General features: G+C 40.1%; 2 protein-coding genes across 3 annotated transcripts in view; both read left to right on the top strand.

Annotated features, from left to right (window-relative positions):
• The window catches only part of eloa (elongin A), a 46,982-nt gene extending 44,156 nt beyond the window's left edge, over positions 1 to 2,826 (top strand). The window contains exon 11 of the mRNA XM_078567032.1: positions 1,568 to 2,826. Coding sequence (XP_078423158.1) covers positions 1,568 to 1,629 — 62 coding nt within the window. The 3' untranslated portion in view covers positions 1,630 to 2,826. The remainder of the gene's footprint in view (positions 1 to 1,567) is intronic.
• gale (UDP-galactose-4-epimerase) lies at positions 1,621 to 25,469 on the top strand. Of its 2 annotated transcripts, none has more exons than XM_078567034.1 (11): positions 1,621 to 1,736; positions 12,020 to 12,146; positions 14,230 to 14,345; positions 15,366 to 15,479; positions 16,908 to 17,084; positions 17,985 to 18,098; positions 22,834 to 22,900; positions 24,273 to 24,358; positions 24,596 to 24,673; positions 24,818 to 24,932; positions 25,105 to 25,469. In XM_078567034.1, the coding sequence occupies exons 2-11, from the start codon at positions 12,023 to 12,025 to the stop codon at positions 25,185 to 25,187; spliced, it is 1,074 nt and encodes a 357-aa protein (XP_078423160.1). In that variant the 5' UTR covers positions 1,621 to 1,736; positions 12,020 to 12,022; the 3' UTR covers positions 25,188 to 25,469. The 2 variants fall into 2 exon arrangements, with proteins under 2 accessions (XP_078423160.1, XP_078423159.1); XM_078567033.1 differs by lacking the exon at positions 1,621 to 1,736 and adding an exon at positions 10,313 to 10,399.

Genomic DNA, 25,469 nt, shown 5'->3' with positions numbered 1-25,469 from the left:
TGAATGTTTTTTATTTACACTGTGAGCTGTTGATCTTTGCACAGAGCAGCATTGATGGGAAGGAGCATCTGATCTCTGACATAATGGGCTGAATTTTACGTGCTCCTGGCGGGTGTGTTTTCTGCTTGGGGGAGGGTATGTAAAATGGCGTGGGTGCCTATCCCACCACCTTCCCGCCCACTCCCAAACTCTCCCCCATAATATGGTGGGGGAGGCGGCTGGGCATTGAAATCGGCTGCCCACCCGCCATCTTAAAATGACCATTTAAGGGTCAATTAGACTTATCAACCCCATTGACCCTAATATTACGCTGTCCACGCCATAGTATATTTGGTGTCGGCAGCAGGGCAGGTGCGGGAAGCCTGATTTTTAACCTCAAATGGTTAAAGGATATGCAGGAACGGGGGGTGGAGGTGGCCGGTTGCTCTCCAAGGCCTGCCCTTTCCCACTTAGTGGTGGCCCTGCCTTAGACTGAACCGCAGCCCCCCCCCCCCACCCCCTTTCCTTCCTATCTGCTCCCTCTCTTAAACCCACCCTTCCCCACCCACTGCTCCTCTCCCTAATGCTCCCAAACCTTCCCAGCCCAAGAACCAGGACTTAACTTTGCAAGATATTCTAAGGCTTGGGCTCCTCTCTTTAGCTGCAGTCCCAGCAGCTGTCACTGACGCCCTCCTGGCACTGCCAGGACTGATGGAGCTGCTGGCCAGTCAGATTGACCAGCAGCTCCAGAGGGTGGGACCTCCACTCTAATGAGAAGTGGAAGACCCACTTTACCCTCACTAATGGGCAAAGCGATGTGAGGCTGCTTTGGTTGAGTCGGTTGGCTTCACACTGACATTTCTGGTGGGGTGGGGGGGAGGATGGTAGTCGTGCTGTCCGTGCCCCCATATTATTCGGCCCAGTGAGTTGGTTGAACTAATGTATGTAAATATACAGTCATCAAATTTAGTTGTTTCAACAATTTGTCATCTATAGTTCCTTAATTCAGCTGGCACCAGTAACTTGTCCAGTCTAGCTCACTAGCTGCAGCCTTCATTGGTTACTGTTTAAACATAATGAAAAAGTAACAAAGAAATTTTAATATTTCTCTAATTGTGCTTTAAAAAGTGATAGGATTCACCTTTTAAGAAAAAATAGGAAAAATTGAAGCAATTTGCATTTAGACAGTGTCTTTTACAACAAAATGCCCGTGTACCTATATGATTTACTTTTGGAATTGTGTTGATGCTTCTAATATGAGTGGCAGAAGGTGTTGGTACCAATCAGTTATGACATTAGGAGGCGGAAGGCACTGAGTAAAGATCAGCTGTTTGCTGCACACGGATGGCAGGTCACCCTGGGTGCTGGATGTACTTCACCTAGTAACCATCCTAAGGACTATAATGTATTGGAAGAAGTCTAGATGCAGGAAGATTTCTTGTCGTTTTTACCAGAAAATGATGCTTGACCTTTGAAACCAAAAAATGGAGGGACGAGCAAAAACAAATGTTGGGCAACATTTATGGAGAAGAACCTTACAGTTTACATAGTTGTTCCTTTTGACTGTTGTTTCATTTTTGTTTTTCAGAAATTGCACCAATGATGGCAAAAACAATAAAATTTTTCAAGAACCGTTTTAGTCGAAGATAAAATGAGTGGATGAAAGATGGAGGGAACAGTAACATCACCAGCTTCTTGAATAGTGATGTATCAACTGGTCCTATTCTGAGCCAGTTAATGTGCTCAAGAACGCAAGGGTACAAATTGCAATACCAAGAACTTAAAGACAGTTTGTGTGCTTGAAATGATGTCTATGGATTACATCTTATTTTTAAAAATATTTTATTATTTTACATTTAGAAGCAAAAATGTAAGCTCTTGTTACTGGGGCACTGAGTATTTTATTTCCCCTCTAGAATATTCATGTGTAAATAACACTTGGGCCAGTCTTGTTGCACAAAGTTTAATCATTCTATTTTAAAAATCCTTTACATTTTTAAATTGTCATTATAAAGAGAAGTTGATTTTAATGACCATGAATTTGAGGCCGAGACAATATTGATGTTGCAGTATTGGTTTTAAATGTTCTTTCCCGTAATTCTCTCTCTATCTCTTTTACTATTGTGCCAATCTTTTTGCATTTCATGCTCTACAGTGTTTTCTGGCATTTTAACATCAGTTGTCCCATTGAGTAGGATTTATGGTTCGTAAATTACATTAACATTGTGGGAAAAGAAATGCAGTCTCAGAAATAAGTAGTGCCATTTTGACTTTTTTTTGTTTTGTGGTAACATGATTTCTCCTAATAAAGTCCTGGTGCTGTAAGTAAACATGTGACACTGACATGTATGTTGGCTGGTTTCTGAGGTTGTCAAAGTGATTCTAGATTGATATGGATTGGGTACTTTTTTTTGTAGCAGCAGGATTTAGAGGGGAGCATATGAAATGGTCAACCTAAGGGATTGACAATCGTGTTTGTGGTTGAGAGCTGCAGAGACAGAGCTTCAGGATTTCATGAGTCATATCACCAAATGTTTATCGTGGCATTAGGACAGCCGTGCTTTTGTGGCCCTATTGGGATTATTTATCCTGTAAGTGTGATTAGGTTGGCCATTTCACTAACTGCAGGATTGATACATTTCGTCTGAAAATCAGTAATGTTCATTCTGAAATTATACAACAATCACTTGAAATCCTGCTGGCAGATACCCATCCATTACAATAAGACAAATTTCACAGCTGTAACACTAGCTTCTGTATTATCCACTTGTGGGAAAGACCTACCCTAGCTCACTTGCTATGGTTCATACACATTAAAGAACAGACCATTGTCTGTTCATAAAATTTGCCTGGATTTGCTTTTTCTTTTTGTTGCCTGTTAGAGTGTTGCCATGTTGGCTTTGTTGAGCAGTGTGCATCGTTGCACTGCACTGTGAATTGATTCTGTTCAAACCCAATTTCAGGCCAAGATACACAGCGGAGACTATTATGAACTTGTTAGAAGTTAGTTTCTGTTCATGCACCAATATGGTGCTATTTCAATGGTGCATTATACGAGAGGGGAAAAAAAGGTAGTCCTCCATGGAGCTACATAAAAACAAATACAGATACAATATTTACAACAACAAGGCAAACTGGAAAAAGTGTTGAAATTAATATAAACAGATTTATTTTAAGGGGACTTGAACAAATATTTAATGTAACAATGAGCCATTAATGTACGATGATATGAATATATTTATCATATACTGTATGTAGAATTTCTAGCAATCGGCTATTGATTATGCAATTAAATTTATAGAAATGATGCTTAATGGTTAAATCTCTCCTGCGAACCTTGTCACACGTCCCCTAACTAGACAGCTGCTAAAAATCAGACCCTAAGGCCTGAACTGCGCACATAAACTTCACATAAAATGCAAACAGTATGTTTGTTTATTGTAAATGGATACCAGGGGTGTTTTTCTGGGATGCATCAGATGACTACTGTAAATATTTTAAGTTTGGCTCAAGACTACTTAAGTAAGTTGCTATTTTATCAATCCAAGTATTTGTTATTCTGCATGGCATGGTGCCCAGCTATAAAACTTTGTTCCTGTCTTTGATCCCCTCTTTCCATGTCCCCTCAATTTCCTGATCAGGTGAGTAGCCAGTTTCTAGACCTGAAAATGCCACTCTATAACTGACCATGAGGAATCGTTAGAATGGTTACAGTGCAGAATGAGACCATTCGGCTGTCATTTCCATGCTGGCTCTCTGTAAGTGCAACTCACCTGATCCCACTCCCATGGCTTTTCAGCCTCAACCTGCAAATTTTTTTTCTTCAGATAATTACCCATTTCCCTTTTGAAAACCACAATTTGAATCTGCCTCTACCACACTTTCGGGCAATGAATTCCAGATCCTAACCACTCACTGTATGAAAGTGGTTTTCCTCACTGCTTTTGTCAATCATCTTAAATCGGTGTCCTCTGGTTCGCTATCCTTCCGCCAATGGGAACAGTTTCTTCCAAAAACTCTGTCTAGACCCCTCATGATTTTGAACACCTCTATCAAATCTCCTCTTAATCTTCACTTTCTCCAAGAAGAACAGCCTCAAGTTCTCTATTCTATCTTTGTAATTGAAGTTCCTCATCCTTGGAACCATTCTAGTGACATGAGCATTTTGTTGACTTCTAGTTTTACTCATTCTTCTCTGAGAAGGCACTTCACCTCTGCCTGATATCTTCCCTCAATTGACTTAGCTAAAATTAGCAGTTTGCTGTGTAGAAATTCAAGCAGGGAAAAATCTTTGGCATGACATGTTAGTACTTTGATAACTCCCCAGTGGTGAGGTTTATAGCATGATACTTACTTCACCTCTCTGCTGAGCAATTTTAGGGGATAGTGCTGAGTTCTAAATGGAGAACTATGGGGATACCATAGGTTGAATGAGTTATTTTCTCACCACAGCGAAATGGCTCATATTACCTTTTCCTAAATGTTCGTCTCCGTCCACTCCCATTGTGCATCTGTAACAATGAGAGAATCCATTTTTGTGTAGAATGAAAAATTGACTGCTAACTTCTGACATTTTATAAATTGTAAGATATACCTAGAAAATCCTTATTGCCACCCATCCCCCTCCAAAAGAAATTTAGTGCACTTCCTTGTGTCACAAGACAGTGTAATCTTGCAGCACTTACACTGCAAATTGAAAATCCACCTCATCATAATGTTGTAATCCTGCTGCCTAAGTTTATTCAGCACTATGGAATTGAGACATTTGGTGGCACCTCAACTCCAGGTAACGTGGTGCGTTTTTGAAGAAATGGTCACAAGTGTTACATTCTAAATATTAAATGAATAAGTGGAAGAGAATTGAAGTCTGAAACCCAGTTTTTCAGTTTGGCTAACTTAGCATAAACCTACAGGAAACCTCAAGAGGTTTATCAAAGTTAATCAAACGTTAAAATGGGGTTAGAGTCTTGTAATTCCATTTCATGTACCAACTCAATTTATAATGTATTTTTGCCAGAAAGTAGCCTTGTTAAGTGTGCTTATTCTTGTCCCCTTAAAATAAAATGTTGGCTTAAAAGCAAGTTATTTTGTACATTTTAGTTTCCTCTTCAAAGGAGAATGCCTTTACCAGAAAATGATTCTGTAGCAATTGAGCCATCTACTTCTTGCCTCATTTTAACTACTTTTCTCACCCCCGCCTTTTAGACCCCCCACATTCTACCCTTGCTAAGAGCATAGATAGCCAACATATCCCTAGGTTTCTGCTGCTGTTAATTGACCACTTTATAATATGTGCAACACTAATCCCGAAGGAGTTTTTCCATATATTCTCTCCACCACCTGCTTCCAAAACTAAGGTAGGCAATCAGCAATCTTGAATATTGAAGATGTGACATATTTACGAGGCAAGGGCTGCAGTGCTTCACCATATCATCCATCAAATATTTGCACCAAGAATCCCAAAGCGGCTGGATTCACTGGGATTGTTTGGGGGAGTGGTAGAAGAAAGAAATTTCAAAATGTATTGTATATGGCTGGTCAAATAACTGAACAGCTAGTGGCATTGGCTGTTAAATGTACCCTAATATAAATTTGGGCCAAAAAACTTATTTTCATTTTTGCTTTTTTAAATATAGCTAGATTTAAGTTTTTTTTTAAAGAAAGCTAAAACTATTATTAAAGTCAGGAACCACAATGTTCATGGAAAAGACCATTACCCAACATTCACCCCCTCTAAAAGACTCTTTAAACTTTTGGGATATGGTGATGGATTGATGAAGCAGCTGCCTGCCAGCATTCCTTTTCTTAATTTAATAGCACATTCCGTGTTGCATCTTTTGAATGAGGTGTACTTGAAAGATGTTTTACAAGCAAAGGAAAAAGAAATCAAAATCATTGTCACAGACGAGTTTCAAACTCGAGTAATATATATATATATAATATATATATTTTAGAGATATATTTAGGCCTTTAAATGTATGGTAAATGAGTTGAAGTTTAGCATCTGACATTGTGCGGATCAAATGTCCCAATCCTGAGAACTCAATGCTTTTTCCAACTGGGTACAGAGGTTCATGCTGTAGTTTATTTAAATTACCTCTTCAGATGGTACTCCAAATTAAAATATAACAAAGTAGATGGCAGAGAACTTCACGGAACATGCCTTAGTTCGCACTGCTGTTTAAATCTAAACTAATAGTGTGCTGAAGTCCTCAAAAGGTTATCTGATTGAAATTATATTTGACAATATATTGGGAAATACTTTTTTTTAATGCAATGAAAACTCATTTTAAATAGAGGTTGTTTTCAAACTTCTCTAGATAGAAATCATTCTCTGAACTGGAAATTTTTGCAAAAGTGGCCATTCAACAATGTGAATCTGGTAAACTGGACATTTCCCTACTGGACTTGTGAATACTGAACTAAATAAAATTGGGAACACGTGATGCATTTTAAACAAAATTAATAACTTCTCAATCAAAACTGTTTCAATGCAGATTGTCAGGGATCGTCTTCAGAACAGCACTAGGATAGAGCCTCTGTGTCCCTTTCTCAGAAAAAATGCATAGTAATTGAGTGCTTAACTTTTGTGCTGCATTAATTGCTGCCTGGAGTTTCTGGTGAACATGCAATTTCACAATACAATTCTGGTGATAAAAATTGAATACTGCAATGTTACACTACTACAAATCTACTTCCATTAGTCTTGCAAACTTTTTGTTGACCCATTTTTTGCCCCATTCCTCCCTTTTCCAAATTTTAGGATAAGTGCCATTATTTACATTTGATGATTCTGATCTAGAAACTGTTATAGGGTAAAACCCATTTGTTCCAAAATCCATAGACGCGCTTAAATTGTGGCACCAAATGAGTCATTACAGACCAGCACAGCTTAATAATTGCTATTGTTTTTCTTTTTGAACTCTTCAATCTTGGTATATGTTCCTGACTCTTTAATTTCTCTTCCTGCTGCACAGAAGTGAGAATAAGCTATGCACGACTATTGCTAAACGGCTGACTACTAGAAGTGGCAAGGCATACTTTCCTAGTATAATGGATAGCATTTAGCTGCATTTCCCTCCAATGCCAGTGTCAACATTAGGAATTTGCCACTTGGAGAGGTGATCTCGCACTCTACCACTTCAAGACAGTGTTGAAGCCCAAAGTGCTACTTGATAATGCGCTGAAGAGTTGATGCAACCTATTTTCACATTGATAGAATTGGACAAAATGAAATGTATACATTTTACTTTATTAAAAGACAAAAGAATATGCAAGGTATTTGGAGAACCACTTTCTATAGATATGACAATTTTGCTTTAAGTTATGAGATCTTGTTCCAACTTTTGGTAGAGCAGAAGATTTCTTAGCTGGATGTGTACAAACTTCCTTTCAATTTGGCTCTTGTTCAATATTCACATACTGTGCTTTATGATAGTCCTGAGTGAAGTGACCTATTCATTACTGTAAATTTTTGTTTACTTTTGTGAAATTATCAATGCAGATGGAAGTGTGAACATTATTGAATGAAGAATTTGAGTGTTGCTGAAAAAAGACATTTTGTGGAAGCTTTTAGTCTTGCATTCATTAGGGCAATCGCAAGAATACCAATGGCAGAGGAAACAACAACTTTTTACTGTATGAGAAGAGAGTGCTGACTGGTTGGTAGAGGCGTTGCCATGGAGAATGCACCAGCTAATGGTGACTGGCACTTAACTCCAAGCATTGTTTGAAATTTAAACCAGGCAGCTTGACTCTGGTCAAGGCATTGCCCTGAGGAATGAACTAGTGAAAGGATATCACTTATTTTGTTTAGCTGAAACAGGCACAATGTGTGTACATGTTCTTTCTGTCTGCAAAGAACAGGACCCTGTGTATTAATATATGTCGCTTCCAGTACACACATGCAGCACACTGTGAGCCTGACTGAATCTTAAATTGGTTGTCCGTGTAATTTTTAGCACACTGAGGATTATTTAACAAATGCTGTCCAAAAGCGGAATCACATCTAACGTTGGACACTGTTTGGAGTTTTGCAAGCACAGGCTGGTTGGGTACAGTCTGTACCCTTCCCGTTGCGAACAGCGAAAGGGACATGCTGTTTGATACAATCCGCCAGTCTTTGGGACATATGGTCTACATACCTGGCATCACACTGGCAGCGTGAAACAACTAGCTTCACCTGTAGCTCAGGTTTTTGAGATACCTTGCGAAATGGATCATTTTGTGCTGTACATTATGCAAACTCGTGAATGGGCCTAAGGTAGTCACTTTCGGCCCTGAAAAGTGCTCCGCCTACCTCAGATTACCCTGGAAGGGCAAGGTATCTCAAAAATCTGAGCTACAGGTGAAGCTAGTTGTTTCACGCTGCTAATATGCAGTAGCAACATGAGTGGTATTTGCCACTAACATGATGCTGCCATCAAGCCAAAAAGACGTTCTGCCTATCTCACAAATGAGTAATGTGGTGTAGTGAATTTCAGTGCCAGTGTGATGCCAACATTAGATGTGATTCTGCGTTTGAACAGCATTTGCTAAATAATCCTCAGTGTGTTTAAAAATTATGCTGACAACCAATTTAAGATTGTCAGTCAGGCTCACAGTGTGATGCATTTGTGTGTACTGGAAGTGACATTTATTAACACACAGGGCCCTGTTCTTTGCAGACAGAAAGAACATGTGCACGCATTGTGCCTGATTCAGCTAAACAAAATAAATGAGAGCCATTCGCTGGTTCATTGGTCAAGGCGTTGCACTGAGGAATCAGGGTCAAGCTGCCTGGTTTAACTCCAAGCATTGTTTGAAATTTAACTGTCAGTCACCATGACCTGTGCATTCTCCATGGCAACACCTCTTCCAATCAGACTCCACTTGCCAACCAATTAGCATTCTCTTCTCATACAGTATAAAGTTATTGCTTCCCTTGACATTGGTATTCTTGTGATTAGCCTGATGAGTGCAAGACAAGAAGCTTCAACAAAATGTCTTTTTCTAGAAATACTCAAGTTCTATATTACCAAATGCCTATTTAAATGAAGAATGTTTCTTCATTACTGGTATTCTTTGAATAAAGTGCAAACTTGAAAACTTATAATAGTTGAATTTTACAAGTTCTTGTAACTAGCTGTGGTTGATTTCACAAGATTGTAGACCATTTCATCATTGAAAGCCACCTCATCATCTGTATAGAAAACATTTGGTTTTAGGTTAAAGACCCAAGTTTTACATGTAGTTTAATTTAGGCTGTGTTAATTAATCTTGTTCATGCTGTCAAGCTCCATAAGTTCTCCTCCTCCTGACTGGTTCCCTTTTCATGTGTTCAAAATTCACTGTTTAAGCAAAAATAGTCAAATAAAATTACAAAAATTCAGTACATTCAATTGTCAAACGGTTTCAAAATTAAGTTCAACAATAATCTTGTCAAAGATTGAATGCTTGGTTCAACCCAAGAAACTACAATTAAACTTGTACCTATTTTTGCAGTAAAACTTTCCCAATATGTGTCTGAAATATATCTCTACATCAATTAATTGGAAATACTGAATTGTCTGAAATTGTACCTCCTGCTGGCTGTTCAGGATAACGTTCATTAGTAGATTGCACTGCATTGGTCTTATGGTTTTGGTAAGTCTTGTTTCCATTGAAGTAACCATTCTTTCTTGTGCCAGTTTTGTTTCACTTCCATTGACTGCATGTTTGGTTATAGTTCCAATGATCCCCCGGAGCAACTTGCCCTACCAGCCTGCGTATGTAAACTGTCAGAATGCCAACCATTTGGATGGGAGGATGAAGATCACAATGGAGACCGGTTATGGCAGGGTGAGGGCTGGGATACTCTAAGTAGCATCAGCAGCCGTGGATCAACATTGCGGGCGGGGGTGGTGGGTGTTTCACAAGATTCTCACTGCGGATCGCTATCGAGCTGGAAATGTACATTGGTTCAGTACATCCAGGCTTGGTTTAGATCTTCCTTGTAGTTGAATGACCTGTCTGGGACCATACTTGAGTAAGATACTGGAGATAGGTTTAAGGCACAGGGAGAGAAATTTAGTGGTAAAATATTATTTTTGAAAGCTGTATATATTGCCGGGGATAATAGTATTTTGTTAGTACAGTTCAAGTATATGTCACCGCTTGTTTCCATTGTAGACGTTTAAAACCGTTTGCATGAAACGCTGTACAGTAGTACAAAGGTACAAATGAGAACTCAAGACTTTTTTCCCAACTGACTCAGGTACAATGTAAGCTAATGATTGACAGCCCCAACTTGTAGCGCCACCTGGGTCAAGGGAATAGGATGTTGGGCGCATGCGTAGTAACAGCGTGATCGGCAACGTCCATAATGAGCATGCGCAAAGTGCATCCTGGATTCCAGGTCCGGGTAGTTGCGCATGCGCAGCGTGCGGGAGAGGCAGACAAGGTGAGGCTGGTTGTTGGGGGTTTGGCGGACACATTAACCGGAGGCAAGGCTCAGCATCTGTTAACAGTGGTGGTGCTCGACACACGGAGCTTTCCCTGGACTGGGCTTTCCGATCCATGCGGGTTGTTAGCCTGTGGATTGAGCTGAGGGTGTTTGGTGGGGCGGGGGAAGGTTTTTCCTGAGAAGGAGCCACTACCAAAGGGGGAAGCACCGCAGGAGAGGCACCAGCTCATGGTCCGCTCTCCAGGCACCGGAGCCGCTACCTGTTCACCCTGTAGCTCTGTCCCTGAGTCTGGCTCGTTGTGTGCCCGTTCCTGCCACGTCAGTATTCCTGTACAGTACAGGTTGCTTCCTGGTGACTGACCTGCACAACGAGCCCATTCATTCCCCGTCACTGCTAGACAGATAGACGGCATTGGCTGGGAATTTCAGCTGAAACTAAGCTCGTGGTGAGAGGGAACTCAAGAGTCTCTGTGTTTAAAGGCACATTTAAAATCAGGAAACGAGAGTAAGAATCTTCTTAAATTTGAAAGGACCGCTTGGGAAGAGCATACATGATAATTTGGGGAAATATGTAGGTGTGGAGCTTCACGTGAACCTGGCTGCTGTAAACTTGGTGAATTTTGAATGACTAAAATTCCTTCCAGCGCGGTCCTCCAGGCGTTTCATTGATTGTTTAACCTTTTTATAGATTTGTTCGCATACTTGCCTTGAGGTTAGCTGGAAGGAATGTCTTGCATAGCTAGTCGATCAACCTCTCTGAAGAAAGGCTCTGAAGTATCCGGATCCTTCATCGGCCAGTGTAGAAAGTGCCTTGAGTAAATCCAAGTTGACAATTCACTGATTCTTTTAAGGTGCTCTATGTAAGGACCTGTTTTTGATTAAGAACGGCTGTAATACGGGTAAAAATTTAAAGTCCACCTTTTATGTATGTAAGTTTTTAATTACAAATCATACTATTACTGTTATCCACAATTTATCAATAACAAAGAGCAGTGGAGGATCTTTAGTCATTTGTTTGCAGCATTTGAAATGGTCAGTTATACAATAGTAAATCTCTTGAGAATACATCATTTTTGTGACAGATGATACCGAAGCAAAGACAGACGTACTATTAAAGATTTGTGCATGACTAGCAATTATATGGAAAAGGATTGAAAGGATAGCGAAGCAAAGGAGTTATTCCTGGTTCAACAGAGCCTAGTTGTGTAAGAAAATCTAAAGTTATTGACAGGGGATACAACAATTAAATTCTTCTAGGTTGTACATTATTAGGCAATGTAAACATGTGGATTTTGACTGATGTATAAAGACTGAGGTTGTAATGAGTAATTGGATTCATAACCTACCAATTAGATGTGGTTGTATGATCTTAAGAATATGATTTTCTGTTATTGAGCAAATCTATGACGATCGACTTTCAATGTTTCAGAACCTTCTGGGATTGAGGAGTAAGCCGTAAATAAGAAGCTGTGCTTTGTGCCACTTAACAGTAACAAAAATCTACAAACATTGGAAATCATAGAGAAACTTGATTATACTACTGAAGAAACTTTTGCTACAGTTGAAAATGTAAAAACGAAAACGTAATTAATTCTGAATCATTTTGATTTCTTATAGAAAATGCCGACAGAGAAGATCCTAGTGACAGGTGGAGCTGGTTACATCGGTAGCCACTGTGTGATTGAGTTGATTAAAACAGGATATGTTCCAGTTGTGATAGACAACTTTCATAATGCAATCCGAGGTAGAAAAAGTTTTGTATTTCTTTATACTTATTGTATGCAACATGTTCATGCAGCTGTGCAATGGATTGCTGTATTCCTCTGTACAGTACTTCTTTTACTCTTCTGCCTCAGCATGTCATGGTTGTGGTTCCTAGAGACCAGGCAGATCCTCGGTTAGATCAATGTTCAGTGTTGATCTCATATAGAAAAGCTGTTAGTCTGGGGGATTGACTCCAGATTTAAGGTGGGGTGGTAGAGAGAGAGAGCCTGACGTAGAGGCAGGATTCCCATTACTAATTACTGTCCAGTGATCTCTACTGGAATTTGATATGCAGATCAGCTAAAGACAGGATCAGGCTGTGACGGCCACCTTGGTTGAGCAGTTCACTGCCCAGCTTTGCATGTGAAGAATGGCCAATTGGCTGTGTTAACAAATGGTCTTGAATTCAGGTGTAAAATCCAGACTACCTGTATCCAAAGGAGTTTACATCAGCCGGGATGAGATTGAGTAAGTGTTGGAAAAGACACTTGGACAACCAGTCCTCTTGTTCTTTTATACCGTGGAAACTAAACACATTCATGTTGGCAATTAATGAATTTTCACACAGCAATTTGTAACAACTTGGAATATCCTGAATTGTAAGATCTCTAATAAAGTTCCAAATTGATTTTGCACAACTAGGACCACCTTGCAGCGATGAGTGGTTTTGGAACTTGCCAGATGGGCTAATAGAATCTTTTCCAGTTTTGTGTGTTCCCATTTTCCCTATTAGAAGAATAAAAACAGAAGATGCCAGAAATACTCAGCTCTGCCAGCACCTGTGGAGAAACAAACAGAGTTAATGTTTCAGGCTAATGACACTGCAGCGCTTTCTGATGCGATGTTTTGCTTTTGTATTCCAATAAGTGCGGCTGGATGTGAGGTTGCTGTAATTATCAGATACTCAGTTGCGCAAAAAGAGAATTTCATTATTTGAAGATTGCAGTTAGATTGTCAGCAAGTTTCAAAATGAAACTTTTCCTTTCTTCAGGGTATCTGTCCCAACCCTCAATCAAATTAAGTCCCTTTATGTGCCATGGCAAGAATGTTTGGTGCCCTTGTTGTTACACGAATGCCATCAAAAGTAGGCCTTGCACTTTGAGGAACCCAGCCACCTGGTAGAGGTATTAGCCCATTTCCAGTTGTCCTCACCTGTTAGTTGTGAAAGTAGAAAAACATGAACTTGTATGCTGTCCTTCACGACCTCGGAAGGTTCTAAAGCACTTTATAGCCAGTGAAGTTCTTTTGAAGTTTATGCACTCTCATAATGTCGGAAATGTGGCAGCCAATTTGTACATGACATGGTTCCACACAAGCAGCAACGTGATGACGACAAGGTAATCTGCCAAAACACCAGTGGGAACTCCCTTGCGCTACTTCACAATAGTGCAATGGGATCTTTTACATCCACCAGAGGGGGCTGACGGGACCTCTGATTAATATCCCATCCAAAAAAGACATCTTCAACAGCACAGCACTTCCTCAGTATTGTACGGAAATATCGGCAGAGAATTTTTGCTCAAGAATGAAACTTGAAACCATAACCTTGTGAGTTAGAGGCAATGGTGCTGTCACAGCACACACTTAATTGAAGGACCACCAGAATCTACCTGGTAGTACACATGGTACCTAACTGCTTTTGTTTAAAAGAAATGTCAGTAGTCCAATAAACCTGCTTAAGGCTCAAATAACATAGTGATTTCCTTCTGTTCATGACCATAGAACCTGAGGGCTTAAATAAGTATTGTACAAGGATTCCACTAACGCCCCCGCTTGTTCCTCTCAGGGCACTAACTTTCACTGGTATGGTTCTGAGTGTGCAAAGACACTCAACTACAATGAAACCAACTTTTATAAACTAAATGAAGTAACATTTACAAACTGTTGGCAATTGCCTTTTGATCAGGTATAACAGGATCAAACCACCAGGAATACATCCAACAATTTGCAATCCTACTTCTGGTCAGATACTTGCTGTTCTATCCAGGCAGTGACCTTGTATGCTGAGGATAATCAAATTAAATAACAGGGAAAAGTTACATGATTTTATTTTTGTAATACAGGCGAGGATGGAGTTCCTGAAAGTATTCGTCGTGTGAGAGAGATTATGGGAGCTGACATAATCTTCCGAGAAATAGACCTGCTCGATGAATCTGCTCTGCTCGATCTGTTCAAAGAGGTACCAATCTGAATCCAAATACTTATAATCAGCTTTTCCTATCTTTTAGGTTTCAGCTAAGGTTTAGCAGCATATACTGTGAGGTCCATCACTATTTGTGTCATCACTCATATTTCCATCTCCATAACTTCACCCTCTCTCAGCTTGTCAGTTGCTGAAATCCTCATTCATGCCAATAGACTTGATTATTCCAATGTACTTCCTTGGCTGGTCTCCCAGATTCTGCCCTCCATAAACTTCAGATCATCCAAAACTCTGGGGCCTGTGTTTTAACTCGTGCCAAGTCCTGTTCAGCTATCTGCTCCGTGCTCGCTGACCTACATTAGCTCCCAGTCAAGCAATGTTTTGATATTAAAATTTTCATCCTTGTTTTCAGACCCCTCCATGGTTTTACCCTTCCTACCAGCCCCACAATCTTCCACAATATGAGCTCACCTCATTCTGGCCTCTTGTGCATCCCCGATTTTAACACTTCGCCATTGGTGGATGTGTCTTCAGTTGCCTGGGTCCTAATCTTTGGAATTACCTCCCTACGCCTGTCTCCTCTCTACCTTCTTTCCTCCTTTAAAATATACCTTAAAACCTAACTCTTTGATTAAGCTTTTGGTTGTCTTGACCTAATATCTCCTTATGTGGTTTGGTATCATATTTTGTTTTCTAATGCTCCTATGATTTGCTTTTGATGTTTATCATGCTAAAGGTGCTATATATAAGTTGTTGTTCATTCAGTGGGTTTGGAAATAATTTTTTGACAGCTACAAGGATCTTAAATATGCTTGTGAAATTGTGATTATGTTGTATTTCGGGCTTGATCTTTAACACCAAGAAGCTTTTCAATTTGCTGTTAAAACCTATTTATCCTTATATTAATTAAATTAATTATCTTCAATCCATTGCAATATTTCAAATTCCTGTTCAGAATGCTTCTGAAAGAGTTCTTCCAAGTATGACTGGACTTGTGGATTAGAACAACTGAATGAAGTCCATTTTAGTAATTAGGATAACATGTTATTTTTCCAGCACAGTTTCTCAGCGGTGATCCATTTTGCGGGGTTGAAGGCTGTCGGAGAGTCTGTCCAGAAGCCTCTTCTTTATTATAAAGTCAACCTGACGGGAACAATTAAACTGCTGGAGGTAAGTGTGCTGAGTCAGGAAGGTGATGATTCATTCATCTGTGATATAAACTTCCGAGGGGGAAAGAAGAGCATAGTGTTCAAGATTGTAGTGCTTTCTCTTCATTACCCATTGACAATCAAGGTGTCAGTATGATATGAATTAATTCCAGTTGCAAGATAAAACCCAGACATTGAGCATTATTCAGTTCATAGAATATATTTTTTGTTTTCCTTTCTCCTCTTCAGAAAATAATGGATCCTGCTTTGGTATAGCCTATCCAAGCTTGCTGATGACACTAAGTTTAGTGGGACAGGAAGAGTATAAATGAGAGCAGAAATGTTGCAAAGGGATATTTATAGATTAAATGGCTAGGCAAACTATGGCAGATGTGTTCAGTTTGGTGAAGTTTAAGGTCATTGAATTAGGACCCAAACAAGAATATCTATTTTTTAGGATCCATGTGCAGAAGTTACTAAAAACTAGTGTATAGGCACAAAAAACTGTTAAAGGCTACTTTTACCTCAAGGAGGCTGAAATATAAAGAGCTGGAAAGTTTGCTACAGTTGTTTACAGCTCTGGTTAGACCCAATCTGGAGCATTGCATTAAGTTTTGGGCATAATACCTCAAGAGCAATATATTGGCCTTGGAAGAGGTGCAGCACAGATTTCAGAATAATACTGGAACTAAAATGGTTAAGTTCTGAGAACAGGTTGCATAGACTAGTTTTATATCCCCTCAAGTATAGAAGATTAAGGGGTGATCTAATTAGAAGTGTTTTAAAATGATTGAAGAGCTTGATAGTTTCTCTCTCCCTGAACTATTTCCTCTCCTGGAGGACTTCAGAACAAAAGGACATCACCCTTGAATGGCCCACCTCTAATTTTAAGGTAAAGTCAGGAGGCGCCTTTTCATACAAAGGGTAGTGGAAATCTGAAACACTGCCCTCAAAAAGCTATTGTAGCAAGGTCAATTGAGCTACTTCACCCTTAAACAATAGTTAGACTGCAATCAAACTGTTGGATGATTAACTTTACTAAAGCTTGGTTAAAACCTATTTGAAGTAGAGACCTGGGTGATTTTGAAATGTAACTAGAGACTGGATTCAGTTATGTCATAAGTGTGAATGGGGAGCCTCGGGTAAGTTCTGCAATGCAATTGCAGCCTTTTTTCAGGATACTTTCAGGTATCTTTAAAACCTCTAGGTTTTGTGTACATTTTTAACATGTTCTCAGTGCAGGTTCTGTTTATGAAAATGTTCTGTCAATCTGTGATTTGCACACTAAAAGATTAATAACTGTAATCGCTACAAATTGGTAAAACCTGTCATTGAGAAGTGAGATGCCATACGCTACCTAAAAAGCTGTTAAGGTGGTATTAGTCGATCTGTTTAAGTGAACGTTTCTTTGAATTTTTGAATTGTTTACACTCTTTCTTTGCTGCTTTAGACAATGAGAACGCACGGTGTTAAAGACATTGTTTTCAGCAGTTCAGCAACTGTATATGGAGATCCCCATTACCTGCCCATAGACGAGTCACATCCTGTTGGTAGCTGCACTAATTCATATGGAAAAACAAAATACTTCATTGAAGAAATGATCAAGGATCTCTGCCATGCAGAAAAGGTATTTCTTTCCATTCTATGTGATTGGCACCTGTTTAAGTTGTCAGACTGCAAGTAGGCTGCATACAGTGTTAATTGAATGCATCTGCAACAAAGTTAACATTGCCTGAGTTATTGTGATGTCTCCCATCTGTGCTGTACATATGATTTGTTATGATCTTCATAAACCATTAACATTTAAAGAGAAATTCTAACACCCAGTGATTAACTGAAAGAAATTATGCCACAAGATTTCACGTTTTTAAATAAAAAAAATAAACTTTATTGTATAAAACAAAAACCAGCACTGCTAATTTAATATTGTCTTAAGTAATTACTTATACTTTACATCGAAAAACACAATAAAACACAACCACAGATAGTTTGGACTCAAATTCTCAACTTAACCTTTTTTCCATTATAACCTGCCTCCAGAAAGTCTTTGACTGCTTATCAGGTTCTTGAAAGTTATCTACTTTCTTGGGACCAACTCCAAACTTCTCCACAGATGCCTTGTAAGGTCTGGGACTTTTCAGCTCGAACCTGCGCTTCACTTGCAATTCCTGCGCTGTGGTTTGAATAGAAAATTGGAAATTAGCTTTATTCTCCTGGTCCACATCTGTTTCATGGCAGACACTATTTCTCTCTGCCTGATTTCAAGCTGAACTGCTTGTTTTCACTATGATGGTTTCACTAAGTTTGATTTATCCTATTTACCAAAAGTCTTGTGAATTGTATAGCAATACCTCTGTTTTAAGATGCACTGTTGCTAACTTGTTGCAAAGTTTTCTTTATAGCTGTAAGTTATGAATTCTTGGTGTCATGATTTTTCAAATTAAGGAAGATTTTCAAGTATAGTGTTCTCAGATGGCTTTGAATCTCTGGTATTTGATGGTGATTGACAAACTTATGGTCCATTCAGGATTGGAATGCAATTCTACTTCGATACTTCAATCCCATTGGGGCACATGAATCAGGAAAAATAGGCGAGGATCCCCAAGGTATTCCTAACAATCTGATGCCATATATTTCACAGGTATGTACTAAAGAAAAGTTTTAAAGCAGCATATGAGTACAGTGGGAAAAGGGTGAGAGGTTTCCCCCTTCAAAACACCCTTCAAAAAGATATAACATGTTGTTAATGACTTCCTCCTAATAGAAACTACAAATGTTGTATAATTATTGACCTAGCCTTAACTATTAGCACAGCTCCTGAAGCCCTTCAATACCTCCCGTGTACTTGGTTGATTTTATTTTGGAGTACACATTTTTAATTTGGAGGGTTTAATCTTGGAGTTGGTCACTCATTCCAGTTTTCCCATTGCCCACTTGCACTTCCATACTTGGGTATTAAAAAATGACTTTTTAAAAACTTCTTTCATGGGGCGTGGACATCGCTGGTTAGACCAGCATTCATCCCTAATCACCCTTGAGAAGGGGATGGTGAGCTGCCTTCTTGAACTACTGCAGGCCATGTGGTGTAGGTACACCCATGGTGCTGTTAAGGGAGTTCCAGGATTTTGACCCAGCGACAGTGAAGGAACGGTGATGTAGTTCCAAATCGGGATGGTGTGTGGCTTGGAAGGGAACTTGCAGGTGGTGGTGTTCCCATGCATCTGCTGCCCTTGTCCTTCAAGATGGTAGAGGTCGCTGATTTGGAAGATGCTGTCCAAGGAGCCTTGGTGAGTTGATGCTGTGCATCTTACAGATGGTACACACTGCTGCCACTGTGCGTTGGTGTTGGAGGGAGTGAATGTTGAAGGTGGTGGATGGGGTGTCAGCCAAGCGGGCCGCTTTGTCCCAGATGGTGTCGAGCTTCTTGAGTGTTGTTGGAACTGCACTCATCCAGGCCAGTGGGAGAGTATTCCATCAAACTCTTGACTTGAGCCTTGTTAATGGTGGGCGGGTTTTGGGGAGTCAAGAGGTGAGTTACTCAACGCAGAATTCCTAGCCTCTGACCTCCTCTTGTAGCATCAGTATTTATATGGCTGCTCAAATTCTGTTTCTGGTCAATGGTAACCCCAGGATTTTGATGGTAATTCAGGATCCAGTGATTGTAATGCACATGAATGTCAAGGGGAGGTAGTTAAATTCTCTCTTTTTGGAGATGGCCATTGCCTGAAACTTGTGAGGCATGAATGTTACTCGCATTTGGACATGGACTGCTTCCGTATCTGAGGAGTCGCGAATGGTGCTTAACATTGTGCAATCATGAGCGAACGTTCCTATTTCTGACCTTATGATGGAGGGAAGGTCATTGGTGAAGCAGCTGAAGATGGTTGGGCCTAGGACATTACCCTGAGGAACTCCTGCAACGGTGTCCTGGGACTGAGGTGATTGACCTCCAACAACCACATTCATCCTCCTTTGTACTAGATACAACTCCAACTATTGGAGAGCTCTGCCCTGATTCCCATTGACTCCAGTTTTGATAGGGCTCCTTGATGCCATACTCGGTCAAATGCTGCCTTGATGATAAGGGTAGTCACTTTCACCTCACATCTTAAGTTCAGCTCTTTTGTCCATGCTTGGACCAAGGCTGTAATGAGGTCAGGAGCTCAGTGGCCTTGGTAGAACCCAAACTGAGCGTTAGTGAGCAGGTTATTGCTAAGCAAGTGCCGCTTGATAGCACTGTTGAAAACCCCTTCCAGCACTTACTGATGTTCAAGAGTAGACTGACTGGGGCAGTAATTGGCCGGGTTGGATTTGTCCTGCTTTTTGCATACAGGACATACCTGGGTAATATTCTACATTGCCAGGTAGTTTTGTAACTGTACTGCATCAGTTTGTCTAGGGGCACGGCTAGTTCTGGAGCACAAGTCTTCAGTACTATTGCCGGATTGTTATCAGGTCCCATTGCCTTTGTGGTATCTATGCCTTCAGCCATTTCTCGGTATCACATGGAGTGAATCAACATGGCTGGATAGTGGCATCTGCGATACTTGGGACCTCAGTGTTTGATGAGATGGACCATCCACTCGGCATTTCTGGCTGAAGATCGCTGCAAATACTTCAACCTTGTCTTTTAAACTGATGTGCTGGGCTCCCTCGTCATTAAGGATAAGGATATTTGTGGAGCCGCCTCCTCTTCCAGTTAGTTACTTAATTGCCCACAATCATTCATGACTGGATGTGACAGGACTGCAGGGCTTAGATCTGATCTGTTGGTTGTGGGATTACATAGCTGTCTATCACTTGCTGCTTATGTTGTTTGGCAAGCCAAGTGGCCCTATGTTGTAGCTTCACTTGGTTGTCACCTCATTTTTAGGTATACCTGGTGCTGATTCTGGCATGCCCTCTTCATTGAGCCAGGGTTAATTCCTCAGCTTGATAGCAATGGTAGAGTGGAGGATATGCTGGTCCACAAGATTAGAGATTGTGGTTGAGTATAATTCTGCTTTTGCCGATGGCCCTCAGTGCCACATGGTTGCCCAATTTTGAGTTGCTAGATCTGTTCAAAATCTATCCCGTTTAACATGGGGTAGTGAACCTGTATCCTCAGACCATTAGCTAGGGCATCTGGATTACTAGTCAAGTGACGTTACACTACCCCATCGCTTCCCTCACTGCGTCCCACTATTGGTGGCCGTGCCTTCAACTGTCTAGGTCCTTGGCTGTGGAATCCCTTCCGGTTCGGAAGAAGAGCCGTATATGACTCTAAACGTTAACTCTGTTTATCTATCCATAGATGCTGCCAGACCTGCTGAGTATTTCCAGCATTTTGTTTTATTTCAGATTTTGCTGTTGTGAAAATTTGGAACATTTTTCACTGAAATAGAAAATCTTGAGTGCTTTTGAAAATCATGAAAGATTTTAAGAGGGTTGGTGCGAAAAATTGTTTCGACTGATTGGTGAATTGGTGAATAGGGAACACAGCCTCAAGACTTTAATACCAGAAAAATTGAGGGGGAAGTTGTGAGTTCCACCTCCCTCAAAATTTTGGAATGCTTTATCACTGCAATTGTTGAGGTATCAACTATAGCATGCTTCCACAGAGAATTTGATCAGCATTTTAAAAAGCACGTTAACATTTATGAAAAAAGAGCAGTGAAATGGAATTAAAGTGGAAAGCTCCAGTAAAGAGTTTAAGTAGGCATAGTGTTGAATGGCCTTCTGTGCTGTAATTTCAATGACTAACTGAAAGTCTGCTAATAAAATATGCTGTTTTCATTCTTCTGAAATGGAGAGTTCTTAGTATTTTTCAAGTCCCTCCTTTCTATTCCTGTACCCTGCATAACCTAGAGTATTTCCTAATCATATAATTGTTTTTTATTTACCACAGCTATGTTTAGTGGTGGATCTTTGGCATCTTAAATGAGTCCTATTTTACAAAGGTAATTGGTGTTACCACAATTTTAATGACATGTTATGTCAGCAGCCACCTTTGGTCCACTGTCAGTGATTTGGTAGTGACTCACTAACCAAACGAAACATGCCTTTGAAGCAAGTTGTTAATGTGTGAATTCTAAAAGATGGAGGCAGAAAGTGGCAAGCTAGAATCAACTTGGATGACAGCTTCCCTGTGGCTCTGATGTTTTCTCTTCCACCCCTACCCCAACCTCATATCCCTCAGAGGAAGAGGGCTGTTCTCAAAGCACAATAGGTGGAAGAGCCCTTTACTCTTGTCAGCAATGCTTGAAGCTCTAATGTAAAGAGTGAAATGATTGTGTTCACTAACTTGTCTCACCTTGAGTGCTGAACCAAAGAAATGCCAACTCATAAAGGCAGCCTGACAATGGTGGTGTGTTCATTTGTTAATTTTCTCTGCTTTTAGGCCCTCCATCTCCACTTCTGCTGGGGGAGAGGAGGCTGCTTCTGGAGCTGTCTCTTCTGAGTGAACATTCAGTTAAAACTGAAAGCTGATGATATCTGCAGCTTGTTCTGTGCCTTGAGTCGAGCCAGGGTTGAGATGTTATTCAGTCTCACTCTGTGACACTTTCACTTGCTGCACTGCAGCACATCTGGTAACTTTTTTTATATTGCGTTCATACACTAATAGGGTGTCAGCCTTCTGTCTCATAAGATGATGGTTTGCACTATGGTGGTCAACTCTGTGTTAAGCCTGTGTCTTGTGCTGCATTAACACTCTGCAGCAAAACTAGAGTGTCCTCTCCAGGGTTCAAGCCAGGGCAAAACGTTAGGGTTGCCCTCTCGAACTCCTCGGTCAGTCCAAAGGAATGCAGAGCACTATGTTTGGCATCGGCTTGGTTGCAGGAGTTGCCAGAAACTTGACATATTTAGACATTAGTCTGCCTTTGGACTTCACTCCAGATTTTTTTTATCAGGGTTTACTCGTTAGCCTTCAACTCTCTCAAGTTATCCACAAGGCAGTGGAGCTATTCACACCTAGTTGGGAATTTGTTTTATGAGTACCAGGGAGTGTCCACATGCCAGTGGGTCTGCACACTGCATGTCTGAGACCAAACCTCCTCCGTTTGCCTCTGTAGCTTTAACCTGGGACCATGAGGGACCCAGTTTCTGTGTGTCATCACGAGGAGATAAAGCTGAGGACCAACGAAGGAGAGACTTTCACATTTGGCTGTGTTTTTTTGCATTGCTGCTAGCCAATGATGTAGTCTGAAAATGAGAAGCAAACTAACACACAAAATTAGGACACATATTAACTCTTTGCCTCCACTAGACACATTACATCGATCTGTTGGACCACAAACACTAATAGTTCAATTGTAATCTGCCCGAACAGGAAAAACTTCAACCTTTCAGTAGCGGCTGCATCACGGATGTTGCTAAATGTTTGACTTCCTTCTCAGGTTGCTATTGGGCGTCGGCAGTGCCTGAATGTTTTTGGAAATGACTATGAGACATGTGATGGCACAGGTAAGACCACTCTACCTTGTCGTTCATCATTCAGTTATACACCGATCAGCATGGTGGCACAAACCACTGATGTTCCAACAGGCCATGGTCTAAGGCATTGGATTCACACATCACCAAGGAGGTGACTTCTCCTGTTTCCTGGAGGCCATTTAACTTAAAGTATTATATATAACATGAAGTATAAAAGATAGTGCTGAGTAGCACATAATTACTTTTTTTGGAATTTGGATTCACATCCCCTTCAGCTCTGGGCTAATTTCAGTTATATCTTTCCTATTTTGTACAAAATGTCTATTTATAATTGGATATGTTGTGTTGAAAGTAGAAAATAAAGGCAGATGTGTGCCCTTCAATTTTTGAGGGTTCACAAAAAATTTTGGGAAGGGAAAATAAACTGATTCACTGAATTCAATAATAGTTGTTGTTCAAAATAAAATGAAAGTCTTCAGGGGAAGGGGAGTGCTTTCTGTTCCAAGTGTACTCCTTGTATTTTGTACCTCAGGTGTATTAGTTTAATGGGGAACTGCCTTGAAGCAGCTCCATTGGCTTTAATTGACCGAATCATCATGTCTCCACTGAAAGCCTCTGCCATTCATTTACATTGATCCACCCCTGTGAGAACAACATACTTGCTGGGGTAGATTTATGCCCAGAGGAGCAGCAGAGCCAATAGGATCTGAGAATAAGGCACCTTGGCAGAAGAAAATAGGCATCTTGCTATTATCACCAGTGGTGGTGCTGTATTTGTGCTTGTTTTACACCAGATTTTACACAGGCAAACGTACTCTGCAGATTTTTGGCATAGCAGCTCAGGAAATTTTGGGCAAATGTGCTTGATAATCAGGGTCTATATATTATTTGTGAACAGAGTGCTGTATTTGCACAAAAACAAATGTGTGTAGAGAAAATCATAAAGGCTAATGCCTCCTGGCTTTTACAATTGGAATAATAGAGTATAGGAACAAATAGCTTAAGATAAATTTGTAGAAGGCAATTGTTAGGCTACAATTAGAATACTGTGCAGTTTTGAGTAAAAAGATATTAAAGCTATAGTGTACAGTGTAGAATCACCTGGATGACACCAAGACTTAGATACAAGTTGAGATGCTGATTACAGTGCTATGTGAGGAATTTGGGCAGTGGGCTAGTTTTTGATGGCTCTAAATGATAGGATGAATGACCCTTTTTTGTGCTATAAATACCTTGTCTATAATGTTGGTAAATGCTATGTACTGCAGCTAAAGCTTTTCTGGGTGTTTTGATGAGCATAACCATGATATGGAAACAAACTGTCCTTGTTTCTAGGAATGCGGGTTGTTTATGGATCTGAATGCACATGATTGCAGGCAAATAAGAGCTTTGTCTTGTTTAGGTGTCAGAGATTACATTCATGTTGTGGATCTTGCAAAGGGACACATTGCTGCACTGAAGAAGCTTAAAGAAAGATGCAGCTGCAAGGTTTGTTTTTGAAAGCTGCACTCTGGGTAGCTTTAACACTGTTCTCTTAGTCTATGAGACTATTGCCTCTGCTGCCTTTTACAATTTTAGTTCCCTGCCTCAGTTCTTTGGTATCTTTTCCACATCCTTTTCCTCCTATTCTCCCCAAGACTTTCTTAGTGTCCTTTTTCAGCAGTACATAACTTACACCAGTACTATCTGTTTTCACAATAACCAGTTATATGGCTCTATGTTCAGGTGTATAATCTCGGCACTGGAACAGGTTACTCTGTTCTACAGATGGTAGAAGCGATGGAGAAGGCTTCTGGGAGAAAGGTATGTGTCGGTATCATTTCAGGAGCTTCTGTAGTGCTGCCTTTTGGCTTGGCTGAGAATTAATTAAACCAAGTTAATTGATCCATTTCTGTATTTCAAATGAACAAAAAATGCTTAGTTTTCTCCTCCCTATTTTTTTTGCAGATTAAATATCAGATTGTTTCAAGGAGAGAAGGAGATATTGCTTCTTGCTTTGCTAATCCAGCTCTCGCAAAGAAAGAGCTTGGATGGAAGGCGCAGTTTGGGATTGATAAGATGTGTAAGCACTCAATTTAATAAAATGCTGGGGGTTTAATGTAATTTTGATGTTTCATATTAAAGTAGCATTTTAATTTGTGTGTTACTATTTTTCTAGCCTCAGTTTTAGAGCTGCGTATAGTATCGTTAAATGCTGGACTGTACATTGAGTTTTAATATTCTTTGTATTTTAGGTCAAGATTTATGGCATTGGCAATCCCAGAATCCTTATGGCTTCAGCAAGAATGAAACACCGAACGCAACATCCAACAGTTGATTTTTTTTTTAAAAGACAAGAATTTAAATCTTTTGTAAAAACTTTTTAATAGTGGACCAGGGTGTAATTCACCAATAATAAAATACAAAGTAGTTTCTTAGGTATATGTAATCTGTTCTGGTGGAGGATGATGTGAATGAAAACCACATCAGAGCACAATGGGAGCAAAACAGGAAAACTATGTGTACTTGTGAATTCTATTACAATTTACTGTAATATGTCAAATTTTAGAATTGAAAATTGAGAGTTAAGTTCAATGAAATTGGTTAAGTGACTGATTTC

Source organism: Cetorhinus maximus, chromosome 21 (genome assembly GCF_964194155.1).
Source record: "Cetorhinus maximus chromosome 21, sCetMax3.hap1.1, whole genome shotgun sequence".
NCBI lineage: Eukaryota > Metazoa > Chordata > Chondrichthyes > Lamniformes > Cetorhinidae > Cetorhinus > Cetorhinus maximus.
The sequence above is the reverse complement of the archived record's forward strand: the minus strand, read 5'-3'. Positions and strand labels throughout refer to the sequence as shown.

Bases quoted from the DNA above. Each gene is read 5' to 3' on its own strand.
- gale (XM_078567033.1), top strand. From the start codon at position 10,322: ATGAGCATGCGCAAAGTGCATCCTGGATTCCAGGTCCGGGTAGTTGCG. The intron at 15,480-16,907 runs GTAAGTGTGCTG...TTGCTGCTTTAG, and splicing joins GAACAATTAAACTGCTGGAG to ACAATGAGAACGCACGGTGT. The intron at 17,085-17,984 runs GTATTTCTTTCC...TGGTCCATTCAG, and splicing joins ATCTCTGCCATGCAGAAAAG to GATTGGAATGCAATTCTACT.